General features: G+C 38.9%; 1 protein-coding gene across 1 annotated transcript; it reads left to right on the plus strand.

Moving 5' to 3' along the window:
- Nucleotides 1–293: 293 nt before the first annotated feature.
- On the plus strand, nt 294–25,885 carry Eif2s1 (eukaryotic translation initiation factor 2 subunit alpha). Its single transcript, XM_028789840.1, has 8 exons — nt 294–457; nt 5,400–5,641; nt 13,967–14,046; nt 16,552–16,703; nt 20,267–20,373; nt 21,501–21,598; nt 23,883–24,026; nt 25,363–25,885. The coding sequence occupies exons 2-8, from the start codon at nt 5,401–5,403 to the stop codon at nt 25,486–25,488; spliced, it is 948 nt and encodes a 315-aa protein (XP_028645673.1). The 5' UTR covers nt 294–457; nt 5,400; the 3' UTR covers nt 25,489–25,885.
- The last annotated feature ends 1,468 nt before the right edge of the window (nt 25,886–27,353 follow it).

The following is a 27,353-nucleotide window of genomic DNA, read 5'->3' on the forward strand; positions in this document are numbered from 1 at the left end:
TCCGGCGAGTCGCCGGCACTCAGCGTGCTCTGAGTGATGGGTCTGGAGAGGATCACGCTCCTCCTCTCCTCGGCTTTCCGTCTTTCGTCACAGCGCCATCTCTTGGTTGACTAAAACTTAAAGTAATCATCCTGGAGCAAGAAACAGAAACTTACCTCTTCTTTAAGCCTAGCAAGTTCCCTCTGCAAAATCTATAAATACCAAAGAAAGGTACTTTTCAGCTCGCCCTGTGGTTCCCACCGCCCATATTAGGAGGACCAAGACTCTATTGTTAGTGGTAACGAAGGGCCTTTTCTGTCGGCGCTTGCGCAGTGAGAGGTGGATCCGCATGCGCGCTGGGTTGGGCGAAGCGCACGCTGAGGAGCTTCGGCGTCCGGTGTTGGTGTTCCGAGTCTCATCGTTGCCATTAAGGAGCACGGCGTGGGACCCTAGTTTGGGATTCACATATACACTTCAGGTAACTGGCCCTGCAGCTTTCTTTCCCCAAGAATTTGCCTTACTTATGTCCAGTGACAGGAGTGGTCGAGTGAGGCTAGGCCCCGGGCTATCACCCCCCCTTCCCCGTTCTTGCGCGGGAAGTGTCTGGACACCGTCGCCACCGCCCGCTGGTTATTTCCTGCGTCTTCTCGCCAGCCGGTGTCTGGTCCTGGGAGCCAGAAACGTGGCTGTACGGGCGGAGAAACCCTGTGAAGGAACGTGGGCCAAGTAGATTTTTACAGCCTCTTTAAAGATGTCCTGTGGTGGGGAGGCTTCTGGAGAACTCTCCGACGTCCCGCCTCTAGTTCAGGACGATTGAGCGCTTTGCTTTTACCGGGCTTGAGAATTTGGGTGATTTTTCTTGTTTCCTTCTTTTCAGCCCCAGGATACTGCCAAAACTTTTCTCTGGCTCTTGTAGAGACTGAACTTTTCGCCAGAGTACCAATAGGACAAACCACCATATTTAAGGTTTTTTTTAAAAAGTCCGAAACGTAACTATTAATATTGAAGGTCGTTAAGTTTTCCCTCTAGTTGTGCATTTCTGTAAGAGTGAATTCCTAGAATTGAAAATCAGCTATTGGAAGTCATGCTACTGAGGCGATTAGATTATTTGCCCTGTCTGTAGAACTATGAAAATAAAACTGGGGTCTTTTAATTATGGACGCTGAAATCCTAAGATTAAGAAAAACTTTAAGAGTTACGTGAGTGCTCACATTGGGGCTCTTAACCACCCCCCATATTTTAGATGCTTTACTTTTCACTAAGGAAGAAGAAACATTGTTTCTTGAAGAAAATACATCAGAAAAGTTTTGATTTTTCTCTTTCTTAAGTTGTTAGAGGGATGGGGACCCTCGATAGTTCATCAAAAATGGCAGTTATGAAATTGTAATGCCTTTTCTTTCCAGATGGCAGGCCCTGATTCTCAAAAGACTTACTTGTACTAGTAAACTTTAGAACTGAACAAAGCGTTTTCCCAACGTGGTACATTTTATTTTGGAATGTTCATTGCCCATATCTGCTATGGTGACATGACAATGTACCAGAAGTGTACCTTTGTTAACAGGGGCAAGCTAATGATAATGCAAAGTGTTTGAATTTGAAACTAGCTTCAAAAAGTGTTTTTGTTTGTTTGTTTACATCACAGCACTTACAGCCTGTGTGGCATTAACTACTTTAAAGGCAGAGGTGTAATCTCGAGTGAGAGGTGTGTGGCGCACACGTCTTTAATCCCAGCACTTGGAAGGCAGAAACAAGCGGATTTCTGGGTTGGGGGCCAGCCTGGTCTACAGAGTGAGTTCCAGGACAGCCAGGGCTATACAGAGAAACCCTGTCTCGGGAAAAAAAGAAAAAGTAAGGAAGGAAGGAAGGAAGGAAAATGCTGAGACAGATGTTCTATGAGCTTGAGGCCAGCCAGAGCTGCACGTTGAAACCCTGTCTAAAGGGGTTGGGGGAGCCCTTAACATTATTGTGCTTCTATGATACAGGGAGGCTTTATGGATATCAGATTTAGTGTTAAAGATTTGGGTTTGGTTCTAGTTTTTAGTGTACATTATGTATTTGTCTTTGAAGTCATTTAATATTTCTGTTCCTTGGTTTCCTGTTAATTCTTTTCTGTGCTTTTTCATAGCACCTTGTAATCCTAATTTGTTTTCCCACTGGTACTTAATTCCCTAGGGAAGAAATTTTGTGTCAGAATTGTTTAGTACTTAGTAGTGACTACCCAAAAAATTGTTTTAAATTAAATTACAAAATGAAAAAAGTCATAATACTTTGAAAATTATCAAAAGTACTAAATAAATTCTTGATTTCTGTTTCATTGACAGAAAAAAACATGGGGTTTTTTAATAATTGTTTTTATGAATTGTTTGGTCAATCAGCCAACATGTAAGTTCTTTGTGACAAGAATTCCCTTTGTCATTTCAGGCTACTTTCTTTCTACTGTAAATAATATACTGTTTCATTACTCACTCCATATTTTGCAAACAGATTTGTGCCTTTTAAAATAGTAGCCATGTTTTCATTCTGTGTTCTCTTACCCTGTTGCCTATAACCTTTACCCAGCTGATTAAGACAACAAAGCATCACCTTTTTGGATGATGGTATTTGGAGAAAATTGCTGAATAAATATGACTAGCAGCTTCTAAATCTCCCAGAATTGTTGAACATTTTCCTATAGCGTTTATTTTGATGCTCGCTTTGTTTAGTTCTCCAGTTCTCTATATACAGATACTTGAGAATGTTTGCATTCCCACCCTTAAGAGAGGCTCTGTTTTAAAAATGAAACCGCTGTTTCCAAATGGGTAGTTCTAGCTGAGTGTCTACTTTCTTTTGTTTAGTAAATCCCTGTTTTGTTGAGCTGCAGGAGAAATGAATCTGCCACAGGTTTCCTTTAGATAAGCAATACTGTTAGTTCTGTCCTACTAGTTCGGCCTAATATGTGATACATACTTCCAACACAGAGTATGTATTTCAGTGTTTCTTTTTGATCATGTTAGATGTTTCTAGTTCCTAATTTTAAAAGCACAAATGATTCAAAATTTAATAGGCTCAAATTTTGACTTTAACTACATATCAGTATGTAAGGAGCAAGTTGCTCAGCCTGCACCTCCGTTTCCTTATCTACAAATAGGGAGAACTAGAGAGAAAGTGGTACATCAAAGAGTTAGGCAATGTCCAGATCATGTAATGGTCCTACTGACGGAAACAGATGTATGAGTCCCACATCTTCCCAGTTGGTAGTGGGATTATGTGTAGGTCTGTTTTAAACCTGTTTTTAACTAGGACAGATACGCTAGATGTAAAGAATCTAATTCTTGGTTGGTTGGGGGTTTTTTGTTGTTTCATTTTGTTTTGGTTTTGGTTTTTTTTTTTCGAGTTAGGGTTTCTCTGTGTGGCCCTGGCTTCCTAGAACTTACTCTGTCAACCAAGATGCTCTCAAACTCATAGATCTGCCTAGAAAGTAAATTACTAAAATGTCACACTTATTTCTTAGGCCTTTGGGCGATAATTATTACCTATATTCTGACAACCTTGAGTAGGTTATGATTAATAAGAAAACATAAAAGTCTTCAGCTACAATTAAGGTCTCAGGACTTCCTTTTTAAAGTATAGTGCTAACTGGTATGATTTCCAGCATGTGGATTATTAAAGAGAAGGTGCTTTGGGTGGATCAAAGGGAATGATTTTAAATATCTTTAGTGCATGGAGATTAAAAGATACTTGGAGTGTAGAGATTTATAAAGCTCTTCTCAAAAATAGGCCTATGTGTTAACAAAATAAAAATAGAAGACCTAGGGGAAAGCTTGGTGGTGAAGTATATTTCCCTAGCATGGACAAGGCCCTACCTCATCAAACTGTTGGAGAATAATATACGTTAGAAATATAAAGACTGAGCCGGGTGGTGGTGGCGCACTTCTTTAATCCCAGCACTTGGGAGGCAGAGGCAGGCGGATTTCTGAGTTCCAGGACAGCCAGGACTATACAGAGAAACCTTGTCTCGAAAAAACAAAAAACAAAAAAACAAAAAAAAAAAAGACTGAATTAAATCATTTGGGTATGGTTGGTTGGTTGGTTGGTTTTTTTTGTTTCGTTTTTGTTTTGTTTTGTTGTTTTGTTTTTTGAGACAGGGTTTCTCTGGGTAGCTTTGGCTATCCTAGAACCCACTCTGTAGACTGGGCAGGCCTCAGGTTCAGAGATCAGCCTGACTCTGAATGCTAAGTGCTGGGATTAAAAGCATGCACCACTACCACTCAGCTTTAACTTGTTTGTTTTAAAATGAAATAAAAGACAAAGTCTTTTTTTTTTTTCCTGAGACAGGGTATCTCTGTATAGCCCTGGCTGTCCTAGAACTCACTCTGTAGACCAGGCTGGCCTCGAACTCAGAAATCCACCTGCCTCTGCCTCCCAAGTGCTGGGATTAAAGGCATGCGCCACCACTGCCCGGCTGACAAAGTCATTTTTATTTTGTGAGTGTTGTACCTGCATGTATAGCTGTATACCGTGTTCTTGCAGTGCCCACAGAGACCAAAAGAGGACATCGGATTCCCTTGGGTGTTAAGTGTGTGAGCCATCATGGAGGTGCTGGAAATGGGATCTGCATTTGCTGGAAGAGCATTTGAATCATTGAGGCATCTCTCCAGCCCCTTAATAAAGTTTTATTTTGTGATACTATAATTTTGGCTACAGTGATAATAGACTAAGGGTGCAGCTAATGAAAAGTCAGGAAAGATTTGCTTAGTGTGTAAATAGAAACTCAGCTTAGTCGGCAGCATCACGAAAAATATTGTAACTTTTGGAACATTGGTTGAGGTTTTAAGTAATCAGTCTTCTTTGTTTACACTATATGGTAGCATATGCCATCTGAGCTAACTTAGAGTAGATTAGGTAATGTCAAAACTATTATAATGATGCCACCCCCTTCCATGAAAGTTATTAAAATGTTAGGTGCTGATTTACTGTATTTTGGAAGTTTGTTTTCGCTTTGCTTTTGTTTTGAGATGGCACCTAGGTATATAGCCCAGGCTGTTTTCAAACTTGTGATCCTTCTGAGTAAGGCCTTTAGAGTGTTGGTATTACATATATATATATATATACCTAGATGCTCTACTTAAGTGGTGATATTAAAATAATGTTTTACTCTTGACATTTTCCTTTAATCCTTAGGCCTCACGGCATTTTATAGATAGTCATTAATTTTTAATAGTTTCTCTAAAAGTGATTGCCTAAGCATCACAAAAATATGGACCATATAAAAACTAAAGTTGAGTCCTGGGTATCTGTCCATTTTCTGACATTTAAGACATTTAAAGAGATGAGGAGACTAATGTCTGTTACCTTGTTGTGTTGTTTCATTGTCAAGGTCTATAACGTTGGTTATTTTTAGCTTAACACTTTATTTTCTTATTTGTTTGTTTAAATTGCAGAATGCCGGGTCTAAGTTGTAGATTTTATCAACACAAATTTCCTGAGGTGGAAGATGTAGTGATGGTGAATGTAAGATCCATTGCTGAAATGGGGGCCTATGTCAGCTTGTTGGAATATAATAACATTGAAGGCATGATTCTTCTTAGTGAATTATCCAGACGACGTATTCGTTCTATAAACAAACTGATCCGAATTGGCAGAAATGAATGTGTAGTTGTCATTAGAGTGGATAAAGAAAAAGGTAAGTGAGAAAAAATAGCTAGGAAATATAAACTATAAAACTACAGAAATTTCTTGTTTCAAATGGCTTATTTTAAAAGTATATATTTTAAAATACACTGTAGTTAAACTACTGTATTTAAATTTGTCAGTGTTGTGAGTCTCAAAAGATGATCAAAGAAAGAAGGTCACTCAAGGATGAATTGAGGCTTTGCTCACAGAGGGAGATCCAGCCTCTGTGGACTGAATGTCGAAAAGACGCTCAAGCATATTATTAGCTGTTCATAAAAGTTGTTTTGGGGGGTTAGTTTCTCATACTAAAAGCCCCTCATATAATCTGTGATTCCTGAAGGAAAACATCACGCTTCTGCAACTTTAGTCCTTATTGGATACTGTTTGTAGTACTCAATAATGCAAGATACTCAGGTGTGCCAGGACTGACGTTGTGACCAAAGTCATGCAAAGGCTATAAAAAGCTCCTTCAGAAAAACAACTCTGCAGCTAACAGAAAACAGTCGCTGTTTTCTACAGTGATTTCTTCAAGGTCAGAGTGCTTCTAGACAACAACTATTTCATTCTAATGTTTACCCTAGAGAAAATGATTATACTAGAATTCTTGCTACATAAATTCTTTACATACAAAGTTGTTAAGCACATGGGGGCTGAGGACATGACCAGTCATTTAAATGCTTGATAACGAGCTGGAGGAGGTGAGTTCAACCCCTTGAACCTATATAAAAAAGCCAAGTGTAATATAATCCCAACTCTCTCGGGAGGGTGGAAAATCTGGGGCTTCATGGCCAGCCAACCTGATTTACTTAGTGAGTTCCTGGCCAATGAGAGACCTTATCTCAAAAATCAAACTGAACAGCTCCTAAATACACCCAAGATTTTTCCTATAGCCTCAACTGTCATATGGTGTATACATTTAAAATCACATACCCACATCTGCATATACATAATCCATGTTTCATTTGTCTAAAATTTTAAATTTAAAGGGTACTAATTAGCTGACTAATCGGAAACCTTTTACTGTAGTAATAGGGGTTGGCTGGTTGCTTGGTTGGTTGGTTTTTCGAGACAGGGTTTTACTGTGTAGACTAGGCTGGCCTTGAACTCAGACATCCATCCACCTGGCTTTGCCTCCAGAGTGCTGAGATTAAAGGCATTTGCCACCATTGCCCAGCATGTAGTAGTAGTTTGATTCCAGAGTTAGTTTGTGGCCAAATGACTTGAATTTTTTTAGTATTTTAGTAGCTAACTAGTTATAACCAAGTTCCAAAGAAACAAACCTAGAGTAGTAATTTTCTTTATTTGTAAGGTAGGGCCCCTAGAACACACTCAGTCACCTAGTTCTCAGCACAAAGAAGATTTATTACCCATGAGGGACAAGGCACTGGGGAGGTTTGCCTCTGAATCAGAAAAAAGCAGACAGTGGGTGTTTTAAGAGGACTAGTTTTAAGGAGAAAAGGGGGAAGTGTATGCGGGGTCAGTTGGTACGACCTGATTAGACAAGTTAGCCAGTGTGGCCAAATAATGAATTTTGATGGATGGACCATGGTGTTTTGTCTTGGGAATGAGTCCTTGGCCAAATAAGGGAATAGACCTTTGGGGGGGGTGGGGGGAGCTAGCTTTAGGAATATAATTTAAAGGGTTTACGAAGGGAAAGGGAATAGACAAAACTTGTTTGCAATGCTTGAGCCTTGTAGAGAACCCTTGAATGTTAGTAGGCGTGAATATATTTGGTGTAGGCTTTTTTTTTTCTTGATTTAAAATTAAATTAGCAGTAAGATGACTGGGTTAAATGTAGAATTGAGATTAAAAACATAACAGATTTTAGGGTTTTGTTTTGTTTGTTCTCCTTCCTGCCCCCAGTGGGTTTCTCTGCATAGCCCTGGCTGTCTTGGAAGACCAGGCTGGCCTCAAAATCACAGTGATCTGCCAGGCTGCCTCTACTTTCACGTGTTGGGATTAAAGGCATGTACCACGATGCCTGTCGATTTTAGGGATATTTCATATAAGGTTTGAAAAAAACTTATGCAGTGTACATACATATACACCTGAACTCCAGTATCTCTAACAGTTGTTTGTGTGCTGTCCCCTCAACTCCCAGTTTCTACAAAGTCTTCCAGTGCTAAATGAATATTCTTTTTTTTTCCCTTTGCGCATTTTTTTTCTGGATTCCATGTAAATCATCACCATTGTGAACACTTCTAAGCATGTTGTATAGTACCATATACTCTGCTCTGTTTTACTGTAGGTATTAGCTTTAGCAATTTCACTATTAACTCATTGGGTATTAGTTTCAGGTCAGCTATTACTGTCAGGCTTGAATAACTGCATGCCTGTGATGACTAAACTTGTTTTTTTAATCTCCTCTACCATTGCTGGTATAGTCTCAGCTTAAAGCCTTCACATCACTGTCCCAAAATAATAGGACCCAAATACTGCCTAGTTTTGTAATTCTTATATAAATATATGCAAAGGAATCAGCTGTATTTTCAGATGCCATCTAGAAGGATATCTCAGAATTCAATAGAGATACATGTAAGATTACTCCTGTAGCAGAACCTATTTGTACTGTGTCAGTTACAACCAAGCAATTGGTTAACTATATTGGCCTTTTTTTTTTTTTTATGTAGAATGAGATCTGATTGTTCTAATGTAAGAACTCAAGATGAGAATGAAAGCAATGTGTAAATGAGCCTGTAGAGGAGATCTGAGAGAGAGAGAGAGAATGTGTGTGTGTGTGTGTGTGTGTGTGTGTGTGTGTGTGTGTGTGTGTGTTTTGGTAGTGGTGGAGGTGGTTATTTTATGTGTATGGGTGTTTTGCCTACATGTATACCTGTGTAGCACATGCCTGCCTGGTGCCCCTGTAAACCAGAAAGGGGCATTGAATCCCCCAGAACTGGAGTTAAAGGCAATTGTGAGGTGTCATGTGGATGCTGGGAATCAAAGACAGGTCCCATAGAGGAAAGCTAGTGCTGTTAATATCACTGAACTGCTTCTACAGTTACGGCCCAGGAGGTGCTTCGTTTTTGTTTTGTTTCTTATTATACAGGGCTTCTCTGTGTAGCTCTGACTGTCCTGGAACTTACTCAGTAGACCAGGCTGCCCTCAAACCCAGAGCTTTGCCTGCATCTGCCTCTGGATTATTGAAATTAAAGGCATGCATCACCATGCCCAAAAGACAATCTGTTTTTAATATGAGGAAGTTAGATCCTATTGGACAAGACTTTTACCATAACAGCTATAAACTCCAGACATGTATAAAATTATCTGATAAGACAAGGAGAAATTGAAAACTGAATGTCTATACTTGGAAGAAAGGAGCTCTGCTGGATCATTTTTCTGTTTTGTTTTTCCCCAAGTACATACTGAAGATACTTCAAGCAGGGCGCCTAAGAAAACTTACATTATTACTTGTTAAATCACATAAAGTTCTGGGTAGGTAGCCACAGCAAATGAGAAATATTAATAGTGATAAGGATTGGAACAGTCGCTGTCAATTTGGGGGACAAATAAGCCTTTCACAGGGGTCACCTAAGACAGTCAAAAAGCTCGGATATTTACATCGTGATTTATACAAGATGACAGTTATGAAGTAGCAATGAGAATAATTTTATGATTGGGGGCCACCACATGAATTATAATTAAAGGAAGCATTAGTCAGTAAAGCAGCATTAGAATTAGAGAGATAGGAAAGGTCCACAAAAGGAGAACCCCTGGTCTTTAAATAAATTCTGTCCCAGTCTGTGTGACCCCTGAGTTACTAGACAGATAGCCTTCAAGCATCCCTAAGGGCTTAAAATCTGAAGGTTGAAGTTGTTTCCTACTTAAGTTAATTTTGAATTTAAATAGTTATTTTTCCTGATGAAACAACTTTTTTAAAAAAACAAATATATAGTAATTCAAATCCTATCCCTAATGTCATTCATTCATAATGTCAAAAATATACTCCAAATTATTAGACATGGTGGGAATAAAACAATGTCTGAGGGGCAGTTGCTAAGAACTAGATACAGTCCCAGTTTGAATTAGGAGACAGGATTTTTTTTTTTAATGATTGTTCTGCCCAAAAACATTAGAAAACTATCTTTTAAAGAATGAATAAAATGAAACCTTAAGACAGAAATTAGAACCAATGTAAAAGACAGAACATTAGGAGAAAAGAATATGGATAGAGCATCAGCCGTGTCCAGTGTCAGTGAAAAGTGCTGTGCCAGTAGAAGAGTGAAGCAGCAAACAGGTACTTGGCGGGAACTACTAGGCCGGAGTAGGCCTGTTGTAGTGAGATACCCCTCAAAAAAAAAAAACCTGAGTTTCCTGTAATTATTAAATATCAAACCATGAGTTTACAGACTGGAAAATATCCATAACTTGGTATAATATAAATGATAGTAAAACTGCATGTAAGCACATCAAAACATTGTGGGCTGGGGGTACACAAAAATTATGAAAGTAGCTTTTAAAAACAAAATACATGGGATGTACAGGGTAGAAATTCAAAGTGCTCTGGTTTATTAGAAATTATTTGAGTTCGAGGCCAGCCTGGTCAACAGAGTGAGTTCCAGGACAGCGAGGGCTATACAGAGAAACCCTGTCTTGAAGAAAAAAAAAAAAAAATTATTAACTAGAGGCTAGGCCTTGGGGGGGAAAAAGCCGAATTAGAATTGTGTATCCAATGATACTACCAAACAACAAAAGTCAAAATGGAGACACTAAAGAGAAACTAGTAATTTACTGCCAAATAGAACTGCATTAAAGAAATAATAATACTCTTTTAGGCTAGTCTTAGGGTACCTGAAATAAGAATATGCTTAATTTTAGAACATTCCTTTTTTTCCCCCTTTCTCTTAATTTCTTACAATGCATTTAGTTGTTTGTCTTATTGGTGCCATCAAGATTTAAATTTATGAAAGTAATTGACCGATAATACCAAAGACGAGTATCTTTAAAGGATATTTTTCTTACAGTGCCCAAAAGGAAAGCATGTCATGACATGCATGACCTCTTGAGGAAACCCTGATTTGAGACAGGTCACAGGGAGCTGTGAGAAAGAGTGAACCAGTGTAGTTGGTTTTGCTTTGCTTTTGGTAGTGTTGGCAGGGAGTGGGCAGGTTATATTAGCCCAGGCTGGCTTCAGATTCACAATCTACCTCCCTGGTGAGGTTATAGACATGAACTACCTCCCACAGTAGAATCTTGCAAGGTAGGGTGACTGACAGAGCTGACAGGTTTGAATAATCCTGGAAGGTATTAGAATAAAGAGGTTGCCAATAATTTATCTAATTCCTCCTTACTTGATAATAGGACAAGTACAGTATTGGCTTACTATGTGAGAATAAGTAGATTCTAGATTAGGAGTTTGCATAATATAGACCCATTGCTAACTCTTCTAAGAGTTTGCTGGCCCTAGGAGAGGCTTTCTCAAGTTACTGAGATTGCAAGAATGGGAACATCAATATATAGATACTTGCATGGTAACACTATTTTAATCCCAGCACTCAGGAGACAGAAGCAGGCAGATCTCTGTGAGTTCAATGCCAGCCTGGAGTACAGAGTCAGTTCCCAGATAGCCAGGACTACATAGAAAGATTTTAAAATAAAATAAAAAGCAGAGTGGTGAGATGCTTTTAAACCCAGCACTCAGAAGGCAGAGGCAGGTGGATCTCTGTGAGTTGGAGGACAGCCCGGTCTACAGAGTGAGTTCCAGGACAGCTAGAGCAACGCAGAGAAACCCCTACTCAGAAGGTGGTTGGGAGGGACAGACTAGAAGTGAGACTCATTGGTTTGTGCCTGTGATCCCATCTAATCAGAAGACAGGTAGGAAGAGCGCTCTAGAGTTATCAGCAGTGTAGCAAGACCTTGTCTAGGCTGAGAGTAGCTTAAAATATTTCTCTATCATGAAATCCTGGAATTAATCTCTGGTAAAGATAGGGGAGAAAAGAATACAGAGTGGGAAAATAGTTACTATTATACTGGCAGTTTTGGTTTCTAACTCCATTTCCAGGAGATCCCAAGGGCTCTTCTGGCCCCAGGATACCAAGCATGCATATGGTGCATAAGAATTACATGTAGGCATTTAATTACAAGCATCCATACAGATAAAATTAAAAACACTTATAAAAAATTCTAAAATACAATAAGTTTACTTAAGACAGGTGAAAAATGAAAACCAAATTGGAGAAAAGGAAAACAAATACTCAAATAATAGATCTAAATCTTGTATTAATAATTACACTAAACGTAAATCAAACAAGTATACAATTAAAAGGCAAGAAGATGGTAAATGCTATGCTGTGCTGACATATCTGACATAACACTAGAATATCTGTTAATATCAGATAAAGTAGACAAGGATTAAGCAGGAACATTTTGTAATGATTAAGACACAATAGCTGTCAATGTGTATGTGCCCACTAGAGATTAGTGATGTGAAGTAGAAATTTAAAATAGATGAATCTGTAATTATAGTTGGAGGTTTAGATAACCTTTAAATAATGTAAGAGCCGTATCTAAAGGTAATTTATTAAAACTGACCAATTTATAGAATATTACACCTACAAAAAATTGAACACACGTTTCAGATGTGTATATCATGCTTGCTAAAATAAGAAGTTGGGCTGTAATAGCTTTGAGTACATTAAAGGGGTGAAATCATATATGTTCTGATCATAATGAGACTGACTTGAATCATTGTCACTTTATCTTGAGTGGAGAAAGCAAACATTTGCTAAATTGAACACCCGTATATTAAAGCCACAGGAAAATTTGTAGTTGTTACGTTAGAAAAGATGAAAGACCTAAGATGATTAGGTTTTTAGTTGAAGAGAAAATGAGAGCCTAAGGGTCTAAGGGTATACCACAATGGAAAGACCTTGCCTAGGGTGTGATGCTTTGGGTTTGAACCCCAGCACCTGAAAGGTAGGGGTGTCAGGAAAAGAGGCATGATCAAATGGAGCCAGACATGGTAGCACACTTTAATCCAAGGACAGAAAAGGCAGGCGTGTGTGTGTGTGTGTGTGTGTGTGTGTGTGTGTGTGTGTGTGTGTGTCTGACTGAGATCAAGGCCAGCCTGGGCTATATTGAGGGGCCATCTTTTTTTTAAGGCAGTGCATTTTAACAATCAAAGTTATGTACACTCATATCTATATACTCAACTGGTTATCAGCAAGGGCACAAAAGCATCTGAGTGGTGGATGCACTCACTGTCTTTTTAAAAGTTGTGCTAGGACAGTTGGATATCTATATGCTAAAAATAGGGACATGATCTTACCCTTACAAAAGTATCCTAAAATCATAGACCTACATGAAATTTGAAACGGGCTCCTTTAGAAGAAAATATAAAAGTAAAGTTTTATAACATGTTTGCTACAATTTCTTAGATTAAAACATTACAAAAGAATTTGTGAGAAGAAAAATTGATGATTTGGACTTCAATGTTAAAGGTTTAGGTTCTTTGAGAAATACTATTAAGAGAATGAAATGACAAAAGTTTTTTTTCTCTCTCTCTCTGTGTGTGTGTGTGTGTGTGTGTGTGTGTGTGTGTGTGTGTGTAAGTGTGGTCTTATGATGTACTTTTTCTGTGTTCAAACCCAACATAGGATTGTAGCTGTATCTATGATCTGGATATCTGACAAATTCTTTAATCTTTTTGAGTCCTAGTTTCTTCAAATTGAACAACTAGTGTCTCTGGGAAAGAGAATCTACCATGCACATTGTTTTTAAGGTTTAAGCAGGGTGCTTTAGCTCCTGCTGTCTGAGTGCACTGGTCACTCAGAAGATGGCGGTGTTATCTCTATTGAGAATCACCTCTCTTCAGTTTGAGACAGGGTTTTCTTGTGCTGAGCTGGCTTTGAATCTACCATCAGCCAGGCAGCTGTGCTGCATCCCTTATTCACAGCACTCCAGGAGTCACAGGCAGGTGAATCTAAGTCTGGACCACCCTAGTCTACAGAGTGAGTTCTAGGACATCCAGGGCTACACAAAGAAACCCTGTCTCAAAAAAATAAAAAACAAAACAGGAAAAGCCAAAAAATGTAAATCTTCTGCATGCACCTTCCTAGTTTCAGAATTAACAGGCATGTGCCACCATACCTGCTTTGACAATGGCCTTTTAATCAAATCATAGTGAATTCCCAACTGTCCTGGTGCTTAGGGAGAGGTATTTAAGTAGGTTTCAGTTAAATAATTTAAAATATAATTTCTTCTAAAATAATAAAGAATATATAATTGCCTGTGATGAAAATATTTCTGAAATCTTATCTAAATCTTTCATAGCAGTATTTTTGTCAATGATTTATACTTGAGCAAATAAATTTTATTTTAAAATATTTTCATACAGGATATATAGATTTGTCAAAAAGAAGAGTTTCTCCAGAGGAAGCAATCAAATGTGAAGACAAATTTACAAAATCCAAAACTGTAAGTTGGTTCTCTTTGTTAAAATTTCTTATTTTGGAGGCTTTGGAGATGGCTCGATTGTTAGAGCACTTGCTCTCCTTGCAAAGGACCCGTCCAGGTTTGGATCCCAGTACCCACATTGAGCAGCTCACAACTGTCACTCATGTTCTGGCGATCTGATGCCCTCTTCTGGCCTCTGTGGGTGTTGTATATACATGTACATACCTACTGAGAGTACACATATACACATAAATAAGAATAAAAGATTTTGAGCTGGTGTTCGTGGTACACACACCTTTAATCCCCATGAGTTTGAGGCCAGCCTGGTCTACAGAGTGATTTCTAGGACAGCCAGGGCTATTATCACAGAGAAACCCTGTCTCAGGAAAGATGGATGGATATATATGGGTGGGTGGGTGGGTGGGTGAGCACATGGAGTGGAGAAGGGGGGGAGTCAGGGATGGAGGGGGATGTAGATAAACAAGTAGAGATTGATTGAGATGTTTATTCTGTGTATACGTGTTTTGCCTGCATGTATGTGTGTGCACTGTGGCGTGGCTGTGCCTGGTGAACAAGGAGGTCAGAAGAGGGTATTTCATCCCCTGGAACTGAAGTTACAAACAGTTGTGAGTCGCCGCGTGTGTGTGTGTGTGTGTGTGTGTGTGTGTGTGTGTGTGTGTGTGTGTTAGGAGTTGAACTCAGGTCTTCTGCAAGACCAGCAAGTGCTCTTGCCCGCTAAGTCATCTTTTAGCCCCTAATCCTCAGTTTTTCCTGGCATTATATTTTCTTTGTCTTTATCTCGTATTTTGGTCCTTTCTACTACTATGTGTGTGTTCCTATCCTTGAGATAAAATACCAAGAAAATACTTGAACAAAAATGGTTTTATTATTATTTTGATTAGTCCAGTGTGATAGTTTTGACACCTAAAAGCAATCCTCCAGGCACACCTATGAGGGATTGTCTTCATTGAGGTGAATTCATGAGTGGGACCATTTCCTGACCCAGGGATCCTGACCTAGGTGAAAAAGATGGGGCAAGCTGAGCACTGGTATGAGCATTGAGAAGACATGCTCTCTGCTCAACTGCTGGTGTGACCAATTTTCTCAGACTTCTGCCTCTGACCTCCTTGTCTGAAATGTAACCTGGTATTGTAAGCCAAATAAACCCTTCCTCCTTTGTTAGGCTGTTTTCTCACAGCAACAGAAAAGAAACTAAGATACCCAGTAAAATAGATAATGAAAGTCCCACGTACATCAGACCATGATCCAGATCTCTCCTTTCATTTTATGTGTTTACACATCTGAAACATGTAAAAGAAATGTATTGTTTTCTGTTTTTTTTAAGTTAAACCTCTTTCTTTAAGATGTATCATTCAGAAAATATAGTCTTTGAACTAGACCCTTTGGCATTACTTGGCTACATATTGGAAATGCAGAATGCCAAGTCATGGTGGTACATGCCTCTGTTCCCAGCACTCCAAGCCAGCTTAGGAGTTTGTGGTCAGCTCAACCTACATAATTGCCACCCTTTCTCAAAAAGACAGACTAGGGTTACAGTTGAGAAGGAAGAGCATTTACCTAGTATAGAGAAGGCCCTAGGTTTGACTTTTTTTTGTTTACAGTGTCCAAGTAAAAGTGTTACCTTGACCCTGTTATGTTTCTAAACACTGCTATAGGCAGTTTATATGTTTTGGGTCTCTAGGACATTGCAAAATTGAATTTTTGCCTGGTACAATGATGTGTTCCTATAGCCTCACCTACATGAGAAGCTAAAACAGAAGTTTGGCTTCAGTCCAGTCTGGGTAATATAGAAAGCCTCTGTCTCATAAGACAATAGCATAAACAAGAGAATGTTCCCAGAATGATAAAAATTAAACAAGTGGTTTAGGACCTTTTCTTACTTAATTTTGATGTGAAACATGAAATAATTTATTACTTACAGTTATTATTTATCTATTCATTCATTCATTTGTGTGTGGCTTGGTACATATGTAAAGGGTAGAAGACTCTTGTGGGTCCTCTTGACAATAAGCACCTTTACTGAGCCATCTTGCCCGCCCATGAAATAGCTTCTTATTTTTCTCTAAATTTATATTATTTTTAGGGAGTTTGATGGGTAAGTAATGGAGGGATAATTTTTAAATGATAACAGAGCAAAAGAAATAGTAAAATCTCAATTGGTTCTGTACTTTTGAACAGTTTTCCCCTTATAGTGTGGTTTTGTATATATTTGATAATATAAGAGCACCCTTGGTAAGGAAAGATACCAAGTGCCTTGTTGCAAGTGAAACAAATGCAGATGTTAATTTGTTTGAAACCCCAAAGTTATGTCATATTTCTGCTTATACCTACTTGAGTTGATTATTGCGAAGGAGTGACTATTTCTTCATGAAAAAATAATTTGTAGTTAGAAATTTTATTGTTGAGGAATTATTGAAGTGAAATTACATCTTCTGCTAAAATACAAAAATCCTTCTTTGTGGCTCTCTTACTTTCAAATTATTGAGTTCTTCATTTTGTATCTAGGTTTATAGCATTCTTCGCCATGTTGCTGAGGTATTAGAATATACCAAGGATGAGCAGCTGGAAAGCCTGTTCCAGAGGACTGCCTGGGTCTTTGATGACAAGTACAAGAGACCTGGATATGGTGCCTATGATGCCTTTAAGCATGCAGTCTCGTAAGAACACCTTGATTCTGCCCTTCAGTCTCACCTAAGTCTTAGCACACAGATTGATTGCCTGGCATCTAGTAGTACAACGCCGCAGATGTTATGTCCTTGTCACATTTAACTTTAAAAATATTTCATTGTAAAAGGCCTGTGGTATATAGTCATGTATATATAGTTTTCATATGCCATATTTACATGGCTTTATCTCATGCTAACTACTTCCGTATAAGAAATGTATTTCCTCATCATGCCTGGATGGTTTCGGGACCAGTGTGAACATCTCACCCAAAACTGTACAGCCTCTTGCTTACTGCACTTGCTTGGCCCTTCATCCCAGGCCACTTTAGCTTACCTTCCGTGTGGCTTCATAATAGACCTTCTTAAGTAGGTTTACTTTGCCTCTTTAAAACCTGGAGTTTTTACACCATAGTCCTACTGTATTTCTTCATACGTTTCTTAAGTATTAGGCTCTGGTTCCAAACCCGTTTTCTCTGTCTTCCCTTGCCCAACTTTGTTACCTAACAAAGAAACACCATGAGATAATATTTCAAGAACTTTCTTGCAAGTATTACGAGCCTTTGCCCTATTTTTTCCTACAGTTATGTTCAGGCTTCAACTGATACTCCTGACTTTTCTGCAATTGTAGATTACTGGCTACTGCTAGAAAGAAGTAGTCAGTTGGTGCCTCTGTGTCTTCATTGCTGCCCCACATCTGCTCTCGGCCAGTTCTTGCTCCCATATTTATGGTATCTGTTTCTTAGTGTTCTTCCTCAGAAGCCCTCTTAGTCATTCCCTCTTGACTGGTTTGCTCACTACCCATCTGCTTCCCTCCAGACCATTTGAAAAGGTCGTTTCTCCTCTACTCCTGGAGTTCACACCCTTCCAGCTCTCAAACTACTCTGACCTCCTCCCAGTTACTCCTTTGCTTGGTTCTGCATCTTTACCTTGACTTTTTTTTTATAGGAAGCATCATGTCCTCTCTAGTTAACCATTTACCTCTCCCTGCTTGCTGTCTCTGCATCTTTTCCTCCCATCCCTTCCTAAATGTTAATGCTGCATGACTCCTCAGCACTGTCTCGAGGTTAATTTCCAGCCCTTGTTCTGCTTAGAACTGGTTTCCTCAACACTTAGAATGGGGGAGTAAGACTCATCCCTAGCATACCAAGTTCTTATGTGTGAGAGATGTTGTAAGACAGGACAATAATAATAGCTAGCAATACCATAATTCTAAGATCCTATGGTATATGTGTTATTGTTCTTAGGCTATAGTTGAAGAAACTGAGGCAGAGATTAATTTGTTCAGAGTCAACATCCACAGTTGGCATCACCACTATTGGAGCTCAGGCATACCACTGCCCTCCTGCAGGTCTTGTCCTGTTCACTCCTCAGCACTGTTCATTCATCCTTCTGTTCTTCTCACCTTAGTAAGCAGTTTGCGGGGCTTTTGTATGGAATATAGAGTCCAAGGCACAAGCATATACCACAGTTACTCAGATCCAGCCGCAGTCCATCCAGTCAGTATGTATTTTAACAACATGCCGTCACTACCTGGCCCTAGTTTAACCTCCTGCGTCGTATGTCCTTTTAGTTCCCTTCCCTTAACAGTCTTCTCTGCATCGTCATTCAGGAGCAGTTGTCAGGTTTGAGACATACTGACATGTGAATCATAATGCCTCATTATTCCTTTTAATTAAGAAACTAAATTTCTGAAGTAACTAGGAGCAGTGTTTTCCTCCTCAGACCCAATATCACTGATGGATCAGCACCACCTTGAAGTCATTAGTGTATGCTGTTATCACATAAGGTTTTCAGTGTACATGTTAAGCATCTGTAATCCAGAAGTACAAAACACCCCCAAAATATGAAAGTTTGTGAGCCAACATTATGCCACAAACATATGCCTGACCTTCTCTAACAAGTAGTGATTAAAATTCAGGTACACATGAAGCATAAATAAGTTTCAAGTTTAAACTTGGATCTTCTCGCTGAAATACTTCATTCTGTATGCATAAATACTCCAAAATGTTAGAAAAATGTAAATTCTATTCCCAAGACTTCACAACTCCATAAAATACATATAGGATAAGTTGTGTATTCAAACTTCAATCCATTGTTTATCTTTCACAGGCAAAATGAAGTTGCATTTTGCCTTAGAAGGTTGAGTAAGATTTCTCCAGATTGATGTATACCTACTTCCTTATAATCTGTATCATTTCATTTTGAGATTCTGTTCCTCTATTAAGAGTTTTAATTTTTTTGTCCCATTTTCAAACAGTTTTATGAATAAATGACTGTACCATATACCTTTGGGGTTTTTAAATAATACCTGGGAATAAAATTGTTGAATCATATGATTGATTTTACAAATATGTACAAGTATACTTATCTATCTGGTTTTGCTGAATTAGTTCTGTTGTTTATATTCCCCTAGCAACTGTATAGATAGATATTGCTGTTTTCCCTCATTTTTACTATCATTTGATATATATCTCAGATTTTATTGCCTTTTGCCGTAATTGCTTTGCATGCCCCTGCTTATTTATCAGGTCAACAGCTTTGTGTATGTATTGATTGTAAATGTCAGTCTGCATTTGTCATAGTCATCATGTGGCAGTGTTGATAGTTGTCTCAGGTCTCAGTTTGTCTTGTGCAACCTAATTGAAAAGTTCCCTATGTGCACATTCTATCACTTTTCACTGAGACTTGATATTATCAGTTTGGATGCTTGCCCATGATAGTCTTTTTTTCACATATTAAATTTTCTGTAACATTTTGCCTCTGCTTGTTATCGCCTCCTGTTCTATTTGTTTTATTTTTCTTCTCTTTTTTTTTTCCCCCACTTATCCAGTTAACATAAAATTTTAGCTAAGCCCTTCCCTGATCCAGGTCTTGGACACTTGGGAGGATTAAGTGAAGTGCTGGTTTCTGCATGAAGCCCTTCCTGACCTCACTGGCAGTAAATGTTTTCCTGTCCCAGTGCCCAAGTGTTGTTGCTTCCAAGCTAGATTCTAAGGCCTTGAAATAATTCTAACTACTCGGTAGTACTTAAGTCAATTATAATAGGATGTCAGGTTTATATTAGAAGGTATTTATTGATTTGCTTGTTTTTGCCAGATCTGTAAAAATTTTTGTTTTAATAATCAGTTTTCTGTTTGACATATGCTTTATTTGCATTGCTTCATGTAATACAATTCTATGAGACACTTGCATCTATGAGACACTTTGTTGTTTTTTTAAAGATTTATTTGTGTATATGAGCACTCTTATTTACATGTGTGCTTGCATGACAGAAGAGAGCCCTGGATCCCACTGTAGATGTAATTGCTGGGAACTGAACACAGGACCTCTGGAGGACCAACCAGTGCTCTTAACCACTGAGCCATCTCTCCAACCTAGTTTACACATTTGGAAAGAGAAAAGAACATGTAATTAAAATTGTACTAGGTCAAAATTTTAACTTCCGTGTGGAAACTAGTGCTTTATTGTTATTCATACTATTCTGTGGGATGTGTTTGTTTTCACGGTTATTAGTAATATTACCTTGAGAGTACTTGTTTTGTTTTTTTTCTCAGAGACCCATCTATCTTGGATAGTTTAGATTTGAATGAAGATGAAAGAGAAGTTCTCATTAACAATATCAATAGGCGTTTGACCCCGCAAGCTGTCAAAATTCGAGCAGGTAAGTGCCTTCTAAATGACTTTGAATACTGTGCGTGCCTGAGCGAGCTGTTAAGTAATGAGACTGACCTGACATGTGCTGCTGCATCAACAACTATGCATTGTCTAAATATATATTTTTTTATATATAGCAAAGCTTTAGGTGTTGTTTTGGTTTGTGTTTTGTGTAGTTAGGAGGAAGGTTATTTGACTGCTTTGGGGTTTTGTTTTGGCTCTTATAATCAAACCAGGGCTTCCTACATGCTGAGTAAATTACGCCACTACAGTCTCATGTCCTTTGCCCAATATTACATCTACAAAGCTAAAATGTATTGGAATAAATGAAATAGTCCTAGAAAGTTAACTAACTTTAATTCAGTCCTTTAATAAGGAAGTATTATTTTGCCGTAATATACAATTTGAAATATTTCAGCGGGACAGTGGTATTCTTCCATGCCTTTGTATTGATCCTATGCTAATGACCTGGAATATTTTCATACATTCTTCCTGTACAGAGACTTTACAAAAACATAGATGTCTCAACCTATGGGTCTCCCCTTTGAGAGTCAAGTGACCTTTTCACAGGAGTCACATATCAGATATTTACATTAAAATTCATAACAGCAAAATCACAGTTATCAAGTTGTAATGAAATAATTTTGTGGTTGGGGTCACCACATGAGGTGCCGTATTAAAGGGTCACTGCATTAGGAAGGTTGAAAACCAGGGATCGAAGGGATAGAGGTATGTAAACAGGGTGGACCATATTCTTAGCATTTGTGAAGCCCTGGGTTCACTCCTTAGCTAGCACCAGCCCCCAGTAAAAATGCATAGATGTTAACATTTCCTCTTCAAGAACATACTTTACCAAATTTTCTTAATTTCAAAAATACATACTTACCATCTATACAGGTATTCTAGAAGATAGATCTGCTCGTCAAGTACTGACAGGATGGCTCAACAAGTAAAGCCACTTGACACCAAGCCTAAATACCTGAGTTTAAACCCAGGACCTACATGGTAGAAAGAGACCAAACTGCTGGGCCAAAGGGTGTGCAGTTTCTAACTAGTTCTAGACAGTTTGCTCTCATGGTGTATCTTTCCTTTTTGTCATTTCTGGTGCCAGTGTTTGAATTTTTGTAATTTTAGATATTGAAGTAGCTTGCTATGGTTATGAAGGCATTGATGCTGTAAAAGAAGCCCTGAGGGCAGGTTTAAATTGTTCTACAGAAACCATGCCCATCAAGGTAAGTTATGCATTTTCTCCCACCCTGCTTTTTAAATCCTTGTGGTCAACCTGTGTGCTAGCAGTTGAACCCAGGGCCACTAAGACTTTTCCCTCTTTTGCTGGTCATGTTGGGTAGAAAAGTACAGCTCTGTGATAAAGTGCATACCGGCATGTTCAGTGCCCAGAGTTGGGGTCCGAATATCTAAAACAACCCAAGCAGTCACAAGAGTCCAGCAAAAAAGCAAGATCTATATTTGACTAACCTAGGTAACAAAAACTGGCCAGTCAAGATAACAGCACAGACTAAGGAGCTGACTGTGTCCTTGAACGTTCATCTAAGTGAGTACTTAAGCAGATGACAAAAATGCACTCAGACTACCACTGATTGATCAGAGCCGCAAAACAGACTCGGGAGCTTCAAAACCATAAACATTTATGCCAGCTTATCCCTCTCATCAGGGTTTAGGGATAAGGGGCTTCCTTAGGAATGTGTCTTCATGGTACACGTATCCTGTTCCAATATGCTGGGTTATTCAACTATGGTCGAACACTTTGCCTCAACTTGACAAGCAGGATGCCAGTTTCCCAGGAAGGTCTTAGGAACTTAAACTTTATTTAACCTCTATTCAAAAATGGAAGTTTTATTCAAAATCACTTCAGTCTAGTTCCTTCTTACAAGAGTTTCCTAAAAGCAAAACCATCGTGGAGATTGGAAAGCCAACTCGGGGGTTAAAAGCTATTGCTCAGTGTCAGTCTCATTCTGTAAATTTTTTTTTTTTTGAGCTGATATTTCTGGGGGTTGTTTGCAGCTATGGCTTTTTGTTGCTGCTCCCATTATAGAGAATGTAGAGGGTTTCTATTGTTAGTGGACCAGAAATATTAAATCTTCTTTACAATAAGAAGTTGCAGTGCCCAGCCGGGCGGTGGTGGCGCACGCCTTTAATCCCAGCACTCAGGAGGCAGAGGCAGGCGGATTTCTGAGTTCAAGGCCAGCCTGGTCTACAGAGTGAGTTCCAGGACAGCCCGGGCTATACAGAGAAACCCTGTCTCGAAAAAAACAAAACAAAACAAAACAAAAAAGAAGTTGCAGTGCCCAAAATGTTTGTAGTGCCTTGGGAGGCAACATTTTTTTCAACAACACACATTCAACTGGGTGGTTGTTACTCAGGGTTTTTTCTATCAATTTAGAGATAATTCACTTTTTTTTATGACTTATTTATAGCTAGGCATGGTGATACATGCCTTTAATTCCAGCATTTGAGAAGTAGAGGCAGGCAGATCTCTGAATTCAAGGACAGACTGGCCTACCTAGAGAGAGGGGGGAAAAAAGATTCAGTTTTTACTTTGTGTGTGTGTGTTTGCTTACATGTGTACCATGTCCACTCTTGGTGCCTCCAGAAACCAGAAGAGGGTGTCAGTACCTCTAGAACTGAAGTTACAGATGGTTGTGAGTCACTCTGTGGGTGCTGAAAACCAAACCAGCATCCTCTGCAAAAGTAACAAATGTTCTTCACCACTGAGCCATCTTCCCAACCCCAAGTACCTATTATTGTGATGACAACCACCAGCATATTCAGTATTATAGTGGACTGTATGTATGGATTAGATGAGATCACTGTATCAGTGGTCTGATGCACATGATGGTTAGTGTTGGTTTACAACTTGACAGACTTAGAATTTGCCTGGGCGTATCTGTGCAAGATCATCTTAATTATGTTACTGAGGTACACTGACCCACCCACTATGAATGACACCATTCTCTGAGTGGATCCTCAACTGTAGAAATGGAGAGGACACTGAATAGATTGCATGCATGCATTAATTTCTGTCTTCCGACTGTGGACATAATGTGACTAACTCCCACTGCCTTGACTTTATGCCATGATGAATTTACGCTGCTTTTTTTGTTTGTTTGTTTTGTTTTGTTGTTTTTTCAAGACAGGGTTTCTCTGTGTAGCCCTGGCTGTCCTGGAACTCACTCTGTAGACCAGGCTGGCCTCGAACTCAGAAATCTGCCTGCCTCTGCCTCCCAAGTGCTGTGATTAAAGGCGTGCGCCACCACCACCCGGCTGAATTTAGGCTTTAAATTGTGAGCTAAGATAAATCTTTTCTCCTGTAAATTGCTTTTGTTAGAGTATTTCATCACATCAATGAGAAAAATACCTACGAGAATGTATTGATAAACTGATGTAGAGAACTGGGAGACAGGTTGATGATTTTTTCATGTAGCAAATTAATAAAACAATTTTTTTAATATCTTAGGTAAATATAATCATAACTTCATTTTTATCTTTCTCCTTTAGATTAATCTAATAGCGCCTCCCAGGTATGTGATGACAACAACAACCCTAGAGAGGACAGAAGGCCTCTCTGTCCTCAATCAGGCTATGGCGGTCATCAAAGAGAAGATTGAGGAGAAGAGAGGAGTGTTCAATGTTCAGATGGAGGTGAGATCGGGTCTTACTTTGTACTTTGTTCTTAATGCTTTTGCTTTGTTTTTTGCTTTTGATACAGGATTCCTTGTACTCAAGGCTAGTTTTCAGCTCATTTTCTTTTTAGTGTGTGTACCCAGGTATATTGACCCATGGGTACACGTATGAAAGCCAGATTAGTGTTGGATATCCTTTATCTTGTTTTCTTGAGACTCCCTGAACCTAGGGCTAAAGATCCTCATGTTCACTCTCCTAGCTCTGGGTTTCAGGTACATACCACTGTTACCAGCTTTAGCTATGGCTGGTAGGGCTTGAACCTCGTACTTGTGCAGAAATTACTTCACTTTTTCAACCTCTTAGTGCTTTTGAAAATGTCAGATAGGGGGCCAGCAAAAGTGACTCAGTACTAAAGGCCCTGGCTGCCAAACCTGGTAACCTAGAATTTGGTGTACAGGACCTGTTTGTTAGAAGGAGAAAACAACTCCTAAAAATTGTCTTCTCAACTTCAAAAGCACACCATGGCAATGCATTCCCACACATATAAGTGTTATTGTATCAGATGAGTTGGATACGATGGTTCATGCCTGTGATCTCTGCACTTGGGAAACTGAGACCGGAATGATTGCCTATAGTTCAGAGATTGCCTAACTGCCCGGTCAGATATACTTGGGAATTAAAAAGTATTGAATATAAAGTAATTGTTTGTACAGAGTATTTTAAAAATGGTTTTGTTTGTAATAAAACACTGTTAGCCCTGGAATGCCGTCTTGTGGGATAAACATTTGTGCCAAATGGGGTTTTCCCTTCATGGAGAAAAATTTGCTAGGCATAGTATGACACAAACCTATAATTTCAGCATTGGGAGGCAGACGCAGAAGGACTGGCTTGTTGTCTACATAGGGAATCCTGTTTCAAATATTAAATAATTTGTCTTTCCCTCATTTCAATATGAACAAAACCTAACTTCCATATGCTGTGTATCTGTGTGTATAGAATGATTCATTCTCTGAGGAAGAAGAATAATTTATCTGGAACCCAGAATATTGATTGTTTTAAAACCAAAACATTTGGTGGTCTTTTGTTGTGATCAATGAACTCGTTTTCAGTTGAGCTTATTAAAATGGCAGAAAGTATTATTGCACTGTAGCGTGCAGTATTTCCTTGGACAGTCTTACATTTTCTTAATTTTCAGCTGATAGAACTTATTCAGTGGTAAGTCAGCACGGGCATGACTGAATTGTTAGAAATGAAAGAATTTTTTACATTAAATTTTAAACATTGTCCAGTAATACTATTGAAGTCAAATCTCCTCTGCTGTTTACTTCATTTTGAAATTATGCCTCTTCCACAGCCCAAAGTGGTCACAGATACAGATGAGACTGAACTTGCAAGGCAGCTGGAACGGCTTGAGAGAGAAAATGCAGAAGTGGATGGAGATGATGATGCAGAAGAAATGGAAGCCAAAGCTGAAGATTAACGTTTTGGAAAACAGTCCAATTTAAGGAGTACGAAGCAGCCCTTCCTGGCTGTAAACCCTAGACTTGAAAGTTTTCCAGTATTGAAAACTTCAAAGCTGAATATTTTTATTTCCAAATATTTAAGTATTCAACAAGCCAGAATCTAAATGCCCTCCTTTGTGTCAGCTGTTTTCACATAGTGGCTCTTAACACCTCAAGCATTTTTTAAGGGAGTGGCTTGATTTGACCAGAGACATCTTAAACAGCAGTCCTAAACTTGGCCTTGTCCATGTCTGATGTCTCTGGATTGGCACCCTTATGGTTCAGAGATTTACCAGGGACTCCAAACAAACAATCCCAATCTTTCTATATAAAATGTATTCAAGCAAACATCAAATAAATTTCTGGGATATTTAATTGTAGGCTTCTTCCTTCTTGTCACCAGTTAAAGCCAGTCTGAATGCTGAGACCCGGATTATCTTCATATGGTAGAAGTCAAATGGGCTACTGATCAAATGAGCTATGCAGTAACAGACTTTCCAGAGGGATGGTAAAGAAGCAATTAGGAATTTGATCCCTAGTAGAGAAAAACCTGGAAATTCAATGAAAGAATTATGTGCCTGTTAACTTATTTGAAACCAGTGATAACTTGTATGAGAGAAGTCATCACACTCAGTCCCTTGGGTATAAACTAAGCTAATTACCTTGAATTCATACTTCAAGGGATGTTTTAAAGTGATGCTGCTTTGATGTAGTTATTTTGAGCAGCATCACCAAACTGAAGGGGACAGTTTTCTCTCTTATCTTGTAGGTGCTACCTAAGACGTTAGTTGTTGTTGTTGTTTTAATATATGTACCCACCCACCCCAAAAAGAAAAAAAAAAAACAGGATGTGATTTAACAAATAATTTTTAGTGTTCCTATTTTTACCTTCACAAACTAGCTACTTTAAAGGTTAATGTGCAAAATAATTTTTTTCAATTAACACACATAAAGTTAAAGCTACAGTATCGCAGGTAGAAAGTCTTCATTTAGTTTGGCATGCTTGTCTTAGGATACGAGTACTACTTAATATCTATAAGCAAACTTAAAACTAAGTCAGTCCAGGACTAGACTGAATGGGAAGAGCCCTAGAGCTGGGTACAGAAGCGTGTGCTCGTGGCTCTGGAACCTGGAGAGTTGAGGAGGGAAATCCCTTGAGCCTCTGTCAAAAGGATGGGAAATTAGGATGTTGGCAGATGTCTTATGCCACTTATGAAAGTTTGTCCTTTGTTTAACATAGTAGTCTGGTATCGTTCTAATCTACTGGTCTAACCTTATGTGACCCATTTCCAAGGAACCATGCTTGCCAGTCAGCATACCGTGTTGCTAGTACTGAAGGAATCTGAATGAACTCCAGATTGGCTGACTGCAGCAGTGGTTCTCAACCCTCCTAATGCTGGACCCTTCAATACAGCTCTTCACATTGTGGTGACCCCCAACCATAAAATTATTTTTATTGCTTCTTCATAACTAATTTTACTACTATTACGAATCATAATGTAAATATCTGTGGTTATGATGGTCTTGGGCCACCCCTGTGAAAGGAGCATTTGACTGCCTTGAGTTGTGACCCAAAGATTGAAAACCACTGGTCATGCATCAAGAAACAAGTTTAGGGCCAGGTAGTGAATGCCTTTAATCCCATCATAGACAGTGGCAGTTGGATCTCTGAGTTCAAGGCTAGCTGGTCTATATATCAAGTTACAGATCAAATACTGCATAGTAAGGCCCTGTCTCAAAAATTTTTTTTCAAGTTTATACAAGAACATGAAGGTGTTACCAAAGCTACAATAGTAACCAATCGCAGATAATTCAGAGACAGAATACACATACTCCTCTAAGG

The sequence above is a fragment of the Grammomys surdaster genome, unplaced genomic scaffold (assembly GCF_004785775.1).
Source record: "Grammomys surdaster isolate TR1022 unplaced genomic scaffold, NIH_TR_1.0 127, whole genome shotgun sequence".
Taxonomy (NCBI): Eukaryota; Metazoa; Chordata; class Mammalia; order Rodentia; family Muridae; genus Grammomys; species Grammomys surdaster.